At 36.6% G+C, this 10,492-nt stretch overlaps 1 protein-coding gene and 1 long non-coding RNA gene across 2 annotated transcripts; one reads left to right on the forward strand and one right to left on the reverse strand.

The window, feature by feature from the left end:
• The first annotated feature begins 232 nt into the window (after positions 1-232).
• LOC108218214 (uncharacterized) lies at positions 233-1,353 on the forward strand. Its single transcript, XR_001806313.2, has 3 exons — positions 233-514; positions 787-880; positions 967-1,353. It is a non-coding gene; the product is annotated as an uncharacterized LOC108218214 (long non-coding RNA).
• A 2,322-nt stretch (positions 1,354-3,675) lies between these two features.
• On the reverse strand, positions 3,676-10,111 carry LOC108218689 (adagio protein 1). The gene is made up of 2 exons (XM_017391753.2): positions 9,615-10,111; positions 3,676-5,798 (listed from the first exon to the last, which is right to left on the reverse strand). Exons 1-2 carry the CDS (start codon positions 9,833-9,835, stop codon positions 4,193-4,195), a joined length of 1,827 nt encoding a protein of 608 aa, XP_017247242.1. The 5' UTR covers positions 9,836-10,111; the 3' UTR covers positions 3,676-4,192.
• Between the last annotated feature and the right edge of the window lie 381 nt (positions 10,112-10,492).

Below are 10,492 nucleotides of genomic sequence, written 5' to 3' on the forward strand. Positions count from 1 at the left end.
AAATGAGAGAATATATTACATGTATAGCAAGGACTTTTAAAAACATTGCAAATGATGTACAAAGAATGGAGAGAGTTAAAAACTAGAGTTCTATTGCAATGAATTTGTTAAGACAGTTGCTGTAAGTCCGAATTTTGGGCCCAAAATATTGGCGGGCTTCTAATTATTTAAGTTAGAAATTTTGCCGGGCTACCAAAACTAACAAAGATAAGAAAACAAAACAAAAAAAAACACAACACCCCCTGTACTACCACACCTAGACACACAGCTGAAACAAAAATAAGAAATATGAATTAGGAATTTGAATAAGAAATTTTAAATTAGGAATTTGTTGTTAGTTTGTGTTTCTAAAATTTTGAATTTGTACGCTATGTTTGTATGATTGTGTTTCTAAACTTGTTATTATTTGTTTTGATGCCAAGTCTGTGGTTAGGTGTTGGAAGCTTTGATGTTGGTGAGGTGTTGGATCAAAATCACAGGGCAATTGCTAACTTGGACTTAAATGCCGAATCAGGTCGGATTCCTTCGTACCAACTTAACTTTCAAAGTTCTGTTTATATTTTCTTTGAACTATAGGAGGTTGTATGGCAGTTAGATTCCTTTCCAGGAGGTCAGAGTGTTCCCCAAGAGCCTGTAGGATGATATTTCTATATTAATAGTTGTTTTGCCACTCTGAAATGCAAAATATACACTTTCATTGGTTGTTAATTCTTATTGTGTATTTATCTGATATAGTCCCTTGTGGATTTATAATTATACTTATTGGTTGTGCTGCTTCATCTACAGAGCATTAATAAAAATGGAGCTTGGGAAGAAGTTGATTGCAAAAAGATACCCTCATTCATGTTGTCGATGAAGTGATTAATAAATTCCAGATAAGGTGGGTAGCATATGTTCACTATTATTATATGTTCTGTTTTTGCAATATCTTTTTCTTTTTCATGTATTCTGTTTTGGCCATTGCAGCAGCGGATAAACAAAGAAGCAGAATCCCACTAAACAGTGCATATCATTTTGCCATAATAACAACATGAATATCTAGGAGCAGCTGGACAAGGGAACTATTTTAGAAGATTCTTTTGCAATGTCTAGAATTTGACGGAGATCTATCTAGGAACTTCTTGGTGTGTTGCTCAACTTGTCGGTGGTCCTCTTGAAGTTTCGGCATCATGAACAACAAAATTTTTTATATTTAAGTTTAGTTTGTACAAATAGCTAGATTACTTTGTATTAGACTTATATTAGGAATGGTTTGGATGATGATGTTGTGACAGCCTGAGTGCTGCTTTTGAATTGGTGTTATGATTATGAATGAAATTGATGCTTGAATTTGTGGCATAAAAACATGCCTGACCAGTCTATTTTCAGTAATATCCTTTTATTTTTTTAAAAAATATTGTTGCAATTTTGTCCAAATCTGTTGCCATCTAGTATTACAATAGCTAAAAAGTTCATTGCAATTTGATTGATTAATGTTGCCTTAAGGTGGTTAGTTAGCCAACAAAAACTACTACTGCAATGAATTACTCGTGTTGCTGTAAAAATTATTTTGTTGCTATACAGGCTTTATTGCAATGATTGTTTGGTGTTGCATTACATTGCACAAATTGTTGCTATAAGGCCTCTATTGCAACACCATCGGATGCAACGCCAAAAATTTGCATATTTGTTGCAATATACTGTACTGCAACATAAATAACCCATAAGGCAATATATTTTTGTTGTTGCTATATGCATTCTATGGTGTAGTGAAACGATTCAGTGAAGCACATATTTTCTTTAGTCAAATATAGTTGTCCATGTATAAATTGATGCCTCCTACGACGAATATAATGAATAATCAATTTGAATGGTATGCCCTAGTTTTAAAACGAATCAACTCATCAACTCGTTTCTAAAAAAAAGAGTGAGCAATACTAACTTTTCCAGATATTAAGATTTAATTGTCTAAATTTTCAAAAATATATTTTATATCATTCGGTTAGATGATAAATTTTCTTGAACCAAAAAATCTTCTATCCATGATTTTTGTTCTTATATGTATAGTTTAACAAAAATATATATCAACTATCAATTATTTTATATCATTTATTTATAAATTTAAAGCCAACTCCTGATATTCATCATTTTTTGAAATCCTGGACCATGATGCAAAAATTCCAATTTATTTTTTTAAAAGAGATGATGTAAGTTCTTTTTTACGAGGATGATGTAAAAGTTCAAAACAGTGTTTTAAATTAATATCTACATCTCGAAATACGAATGGTAGAACAAAATTGATATAATAAATATAAAATATTCTTTCACAGATTTGTAAATTATTCATTTTCCTCCTCCCATGAACGTGAAGTTAAGGTAAATATTTTTCATCAAGCTTTCCCCTCCTTTTCCTTCAAAAGAAAGTTCCTCTCTTTCTTTTCTGGCAAACGAAAAAGTTCATACAACTTGATGAACAACTATGCATAAACTTATCATTTGCAAAATCAACCATCAACTTTGATCACAGATGCAATAAAGCTTGCGATAAAGCGATTTTGTTTTCCTAGGTGGATCAACAACCGGAGCTTAGCTCAGTTGAATGAGAACTGTACATCTATCAAAGTACACATAAATGTGAAGTACTCCCTCTGATCCATTATATAAGTCGTTTGACTTTTTACACGCAACTTTAGATGCTTTGACCATATGGACCAGAGGGAGTAATGAATCTAGTCCTGGTTTCACTTCTCTTGAGACAATCTTCATAATAGCGTGAACTGTATGACCTCCAAGGACAATTTCCCTTGTCCCTCCAACAACACAGGTATCATTTCCCAAGCATGTATTGGAGGGTGCCCGGAAACATTTGGTGTTCTCCACACAGGCTTACCCTGTCAGATCCCGCAAACACCAGAATCCTGCCACCAGAGAGGCTAATACCTACATGATCTGGCCTCGGAGGTGGTGTCCAGACTCCTGGTATTTCCGTCCAAATCAGCCTCTGATCCGAAAGATTTAGATGAAAAGGATGACCAACAAGTAGTCCAGAATCTGCACAGCCAGTGGAAACAATCAACTTGCAGCCGTGGAGAACGCAGGAGCTATGCCAAGCCCTTGGAATGCCTGCGCCCTCGATAAGTCGCCACTCGGGATAATTGCAGTTCAAATCCAATACAAAAGTATCATTCATTGGCTTCCTCCCCACCAAACAGAAGCACGCGGTTTCTAACTGCGAATTGCCACGCTGTGGTTCTATCATACCTCCAACACATACTTTTCTCCAGGTTGCTGCTCCTTCCAGGGAGTAGGTAATCGGTTCGGATATGATCTGCAAAACTGGGAAGGTTCTTCTTTTGTTTTTGTGCGACTGGAGTTTAAAGTGCCACTACTCTTCAAATTTCATCATACTTTTAACTCTGCTCACATTTGATTACTCTTAGGAAAATCCTAGGCAGCAGCTTTCATTGTGTCCTGTAATACGCCTTTTAAAAAATAATGGTGCAGCAGAACCTTTGTGGTTCTATAGTTCCATTATAAGGATTGGCTATAAATTGACTGTTATAATAGTAAAAAAGATCCCACGTAATAAATTTAAATACATGTACACATCAAACTGGAGAAGATCAAACTACACAAAACTTGCAATACCGGCAGCAGAATTCAGTCACCAACACACACTAAAGATTCATGTATTCATCAGTTGCCAATTTATTTTCCTATATAGATTAATCACCAGAACCAAGATCAGTTCTCAATTTCAAGTACACAGAAACGATACATATACAACATTAATGTACAGTAATCAACTGAGTTCTGTTTCACTTCCCAGAATCGTTTAGTTTTTTCCCTTCCTGCCATCCATATTACACAAACAGATCGTCAGCAAGAAGAAATGACATGCATACTGCAAACAAGCCTATGTATATGATACCTAACCCATCCATCTATACCAGTACTCCTAAGCTACAAAGGGAGTGCATTATACAGACAGTTCCATGCAAATCTCTCAGAACTAAACCCGAGTTACATCACCAGCCGTGATTGTCATAATAACTCAAACCAGTGCCAGATTTTAACACATACTTGAGTGGAGTAACGATCACAACCATAAGCCTAGCCCATCTCATAGACGCGATAAATTAGTTTATAATCCTTCAGACAATCTTCATAATAGCCAAAACTCCTGTTTCATCCAATACCTTAATGAAGTTGGTCAGACTGGACCTGCTAAAGCCAGCTCATGAAGATCACCCAGCATCCATTCCTCACCAGTCTGGCCTCCAAGGACAATCGCTCTTGTCCCTCCAACAACACAGGTGCTGTGTCCCCAAGCAAATCTTGGAGGGCGCCCGGGTACATTTAGTATCCTCCATGTAGGCTGGTCCTCTGTTGGATCCAGTATATAGAGTTGTGAGGCCGAGTGAAGCCCTGCCACGGACCCACCAAATACCAGAATCCTGCCACCAGGGAGGCTTATAGCTACATGATCCAGCCTCGGAGGAGGAGCTAAACCTCCTGGATTACCAGCACCCGGCATCCCACTCCCGGTAACACTTCTCCAACAAGGTTCATCTTCACTCAGATCCATAGTATATACATCACTTGAACGAAACCGCAGCGGACCACTCTTTGCAAGTCCACCAAACATAAGAATTTTCCTTCCCCCATAAACAGAGAGTGTGTGACCAAGTCGAGAAGGTGGGGTCCATGCTGCGGGTATCTCTCTCCAAATTGGCTTCTCAATTGAAAGATCCAGCAGAAAAGTATCACTAAGAAGTACTCCAGAATCTGCACAACCTCCGGAAACAATCAACTTGCTCCCATCAAGGGTGCAGGAGCTATGCCAAGACCTTGGAAGAGGAGGAGCCAAACCAGAGATCTCACGCCATGTTGGATGCTTGGCATCCAAATCCAATACAAAGACATCATTCAGTAAACCCTGTTGCCCACAACCTCCAAATACAACTAGATTAGATCCATTCACACAAGAAAGTGTGTGACCCCAACGCCCAGGAGGTGGAGAACTCACTTTGACATGTCGCCACTCAGGGTTGTTGCAATTCAAATCCAATACAAAAGTATCATTCATCGGCTCCATGTTGACTCCCTCCCCGCCAAAAAGAACCACACGGTTTCCAACTGCACATGCGCTGAAGTTGCAACGTGAAGGTTCAACCATTCCTCCAACAGTTATTTTCTTCCATGCTGCTGCTTCGAGAGTGGTCAGCTCCCTTGCCAATCGACCCCAGCCTAGTCTCTTTGCCCCAGGAACTGCCTCCAAAACTCTAGTTGTTTCACTACCCCAGGCACTTTGGCAAACCATTCTCCAAAGATCTTCATTCTTTGTTACCATATAAAGCCGCTTACTGACAGAGCCAACAGATGCAATATCTCTAGGACCCAAACGTGAAAGGATATTATGAGATAAGACTTCATCACTCAAGTGCAGTATCCCACAACCCCCGTGAGCAATATTCCTGCTCCCATCTTGAAGTAGACGATCAGAAGAAAGACTAGAACGAAAACGATCTTGTGCACTAGCAGCTTCCTTTATTGAAGACCTAAGCAGTGGGCCCAAGTCCAAATTTGCTTCAGTGAAGAACTGAACACCGATTATATGTATTATTGTGTCATCATCTCCATATATAGGGATCATACGTAATTTATTTATTAGTGGAGATCCATCCTTCCTGAAGTTCAGCAATTCGCCCTTAAATTCAATCCCTTTTTCTAGACATCTTCTTATCTCTGACACAACTGAAGAGTCTACCAATGGATGCCTTCTTTTTGCATATGGACCTCTGCATTGCAAGAAACGACTGCCACAAATTTCCACAAGTAGTAAGAACCCCAAAATAACATTAACATGGCAAGCCTCCATAAGTATCATCAACTAAGAGGAATGAGGGAAAGATGGCATAAAAAGCATGAGGCACAGTGAACCAGATTAACAAACCAGTGACAAATACTCGACGAAAGATAGTCTGAGAATTGAAAACATGGTGCGATGCCTCATTCGAATAAATACGCAAAAACGTTATGTGACCCTTCCATCAGTCCTCGTAATAGTTAATGCTTACCATTTCATACACGAAAATTGGTAAATACATATGCTTATCCAAGTGAGTAATCTTTTGAATGCAAAAATATGACCTTTTAAATCACACATGAACCTCAGAAAGAACTAAGTGAAGTAAAAATGTCTCAATAATATTTCAAGATTGCAGGAAAGCTAAATATAAAGAGATAACATGAGACTATGAGAATAGGAATGGTACACCAGATACCAAATACACAGACATGCACAAAAAGTAATAATAATGATTCCCAACGGAGAAGCTGCAATGGTGAAAACTTCAATGCTGTGGATTTTAGTAAGTTTTACTTTAATTAGCTTTCATGAGATAGGTTTTAGTCCAAATACATACAGATAAAATCAAGATTTTAAAGAGCTATGCGTAGGGTTTTAGATAGTTGTATAGATAGGCTAGCTGTGTCAAGTATTAATCAAAAATTAGACACCATATCACAGTCCACGAAGATATGTCCATATGGCGCTTCTGCTTTTACATTACAACTTTCCATTATTATATACAAGCATAGCAGTATACTTACAAATATTACATAAGTGCTGATATGTGTGTGTGTGTGTGTGTGTGTGTGTGGTCTTACTCCAATACAAACCTACTTAAAATACAAACTACAAACTAAAATAAAAAAAATTCTAAATCACATCACATATGATATGCAAATTGATCGTGGTGTGTGTGTGTGCATAATATCAGTACATGTATGATAGTGATATCTCTCGTTTGGCTTTAATTGTATAATAGGATCCTATATTTGGAAACACTTTTTTTCCAAATAAAATCCAATTAATATACAATCCAAGCCCATATCTAATTAAAAATAGAATTATATACTATCTAGAATCCTGCATTCAAACTAATAACAAAACGTTACATCTAATCCACTTATTCTTTATCTATGTAAGATCTACTTTCATCAAACTTCTTCTAAAACAAATTACATGTTTTAACCCAACTAATATGTTTTTTAGGGTCCAAATGCATGATACTACATAAAATAACAAATATTTATCTTACTAACTTGTATATACATATATCGATATTGTTAAATCTGTTGTAGTTTTTGAATGTTGATATTTAAACTTAATATAGTTCATTGGTTGAGTAATCAAAGATTTTAAGCCATCTCATTTGTTACTAAAAGTTTATCTTTTGAGCTATATTAATCTATCAACCTTTACTATTTAGTCATTGTACAAAGTTTACCTAAAACCTATCCTAGTAGCCCAACACAAAACGAAACAAAACCCTGATCAAATTAATATCACCATTAAAAAATCTACCTGAACACAAAAAGTCAGTCTATATAGTCATTCCAAGCTAAGATCAAAGAGGAATGGAATAAGACTCTGTCACATGACATTATAGAGTAACCCCTTCTAGGTCCCTCCCTTGCATGACTTATATCTTCTTTACAATTATTTCTGAATAATTTAATTTCCTTAAATTTACCTCTTAGAAGCCTAACAGCATATAATCAACATGAATTAACCATTAATAATATTTTTTAGAGGAGTATTTCAAAAGAAACGCCTAAAAGAATACTAATATTATAGTTTCCCCCTATGCTTATTAGAAATTCATTATTAATAGACTGGTATTACAGTTTTTGACGCCACTGATGAGAGTTATGGCTCAGTTCATTCCTAGCTCCTACCAAAACAATAACTTACGACGGATAGAGTGAGGCAACTAGTTGGATGCAGGCAGCAGTTCCTGCACAGCAATAGTGAGCCACACAGGCACTCAGCAAAAGGGAGCAGTCTGATCAAGAATAACTTGACTATTTGCCGAAGTAAATGAGTACAAGTGAATAGCAACTGGAGCAATGATTTTCCTAAGACCAGCTCCATTGGATAGCATTGATAACAAACACAATAAAGAAAAAAGAGTCTCGAGCGGTTTCCAACACTTATTCTCCTTGTAAGCAAATTGAACTGGTAGTAGCGAGGTACGAAGTAAAAGATCAAGCAATCAGCAGAAAATGACAGAGGAGAATATGTCAAAAGTAAACACGCTCTTGAAATATGTGTAAATCAAGTCTAATTTTTTTTACTCCAGTTCAAACTATTTTAATCTTGACACTTGGTGTCGCTGCAAGGCCATGTGGTGTGAGGGCTGCAGCAGTATGCTCATTTCTTAAATCAATGAAGAAACTGTGTGATTAGACCTTACTGGGACGCTATATCATTCGCATGGCACAGATATGGCAACACCTAGATAGCCCTGATACCAATATAGACAATAGTCTCAACTCGAAAAAAGAAAAACTATAAAGGACTTGATCACAAAAATTTAACCGATAGTTATCATGTATCATACAGAGAATCGAGATAATGTACACTGAACGTTTAAGAGTAAGCACGTCACATACTTCATTCTTCTGTATCAATCTTCCACATAGACTAGTTCTTATGAGTTATGACAGCTGATAACATCAGTTAACTTAAAAAACAATTTATTATCTATGGATATTAGCAAAAATTAGTTTCCATGAGAAATCCAAATAAACATATCGTGTGGCAACAGTTCAATTCTCTGTTTATCATCTAGTTAAATGTTAATATCCAGACCTTTTACTAAGATTAAACTGTCATTTGCTTGAATCATACTATTCATTTCTGCACTCCCCTAATTCAATACCTTCTCACACCCCACTCTGTAACAGAATGACGGAGGATGTTATCAAAGTAAACACACTCTTGTAATTCTACCAGAATTAGGTCATTTTTCTTTTAACTCTTGTTCACACAAGTCTAAGCATGAACCTTGGTGTTGTCGTAAGGCCATGCAGTGTCAGGGTGGCATCCTTGTGCTTGTCTCTTAAAGCAATGATGACACTGTTATGATTAGACCTTACAGGGATGCCACATCATTCACATGGCGCAGATATGGCAAAGCTACCAATAAACAAAGTTTCAACAAGAAAGCACAAAAATCTAAAAGGCTCGGTCACAACCATTTAACTGCTACTTATCATGTATTATTACTAAATAATTAAGAATGCTGTAAACTATATTTTTAATAGAAATAAAAATAAAGCACCTCACATACTTCAATCTTCAGCATCACTAACTTCCACACACAGACTAGTTCTTATAACAGTTAACTATGTCACAATTTCTTATGAGAGGTCTGTAGATTACTTAAAATACACAGTAGTTCGGTATTTTCGTGGATTAGTGAAACAAGTAGCTTTCAGGAGAACTCAAATCACTCATCCCCTGCACAACAGGGCAACTTTTGATTATCATCTAAGTAGTTTTTACTATCCGCGCTTTTTATTAACATTAAACCATCATCCATGATCCAATTCTTAAATGACAACAGATAAAAAAATTCATAGCCCATTGTCAATAGGTATACATAGTAAGCATCCCACATACCATCACAACTCATGAGTGTATCTAGAACAAAACAAACTACTAATTAAATTTCACATCTACGATTATAATTTATCCGTAAATACCAGATAAGCAATTTGCAGCTCAAAAAAACTTCGAAAATTAATACGAAAACAAAAGATCGAGAGCAAGAAACACGAACCAATTACGACCGAGAACTTCTTCAGCTAAATAGCCCGTAACCATCTCGAAAACCGAATTGACATAAATAATAGGATGGTCGGGCTCCAAAGCATCGGTAACAACAAAGCCACATGGCGCCGGTTGTAACAAACTATCAATCGGAAACGGAAAGGGCCCACCGTCGTTCAACAAGAAGCCCTCGTCATCTCCACTTACATCTGAATTACTGTCCCACTCCATCTCTCTGTTTTTCGATCAACCCATGCGCAATTCACCCAATTCGAGACTTGTAGCGGCTCAATCTTTTGTGTAAGTGTGTGTGTGTGTGTGTGAGTGGAATCGATGGAATTGGGGATAAGAGTGATTGTGGTGAAATTAGGAATTAGGGTTTGTTTGGCTTTTGTTTTTTTAGTTGTGGGGGAGGATGAAGAATGAGGAACGAGTGGTTGGAGAAGTCTAGAACAAAAATATGTTGTGCACTAGTCTGAGATCTACCACCCCAATACCCCGTAATCCGTATTCTTTCGTTTTTCGTATTTTTTTTTTTTATAACTAACAAATTCAGGTGTTTTTCAAGTAAATTTTCAGGTGGATTAAAACAAGGGCAATGCTGAATATTTCAAATTATTTTTAAAAAATATTTCATGACGTGTCAATTTGAAATGATTATATTAGTGAGGTTGATGTAACGGTAGGGGTCTATCGTCTATGTCTATTTAATGACTTGATATCTAACGAAAAGATGACATATGAAATTATGAAATTTTTTGAAGAGCCTAACATTTTCCATATTAAATACTGATGAGGGTTTAGGAAGCGAGTACTCGAGTAGTCGTACCCCAACTTCTATCACCAATTTTTTTTTCCCAAATGATATGGTAGAAATACGACTCATTC

Source organism: Daucus carota, chromosome 4 (genome assembly GCF_001625215.2).
Source record: "Daucus carota subsp. sativus chromosome 4, DH1 v3.0, whole genome shotgun sequence".
NCBI classification, from domain to species: domain Eukaryota; kingdom Viridiplantae; phylum Streptophyta; class Magnoliopsida; order Apiales; family Apiaceae; genus Daucus; species Daucus carota.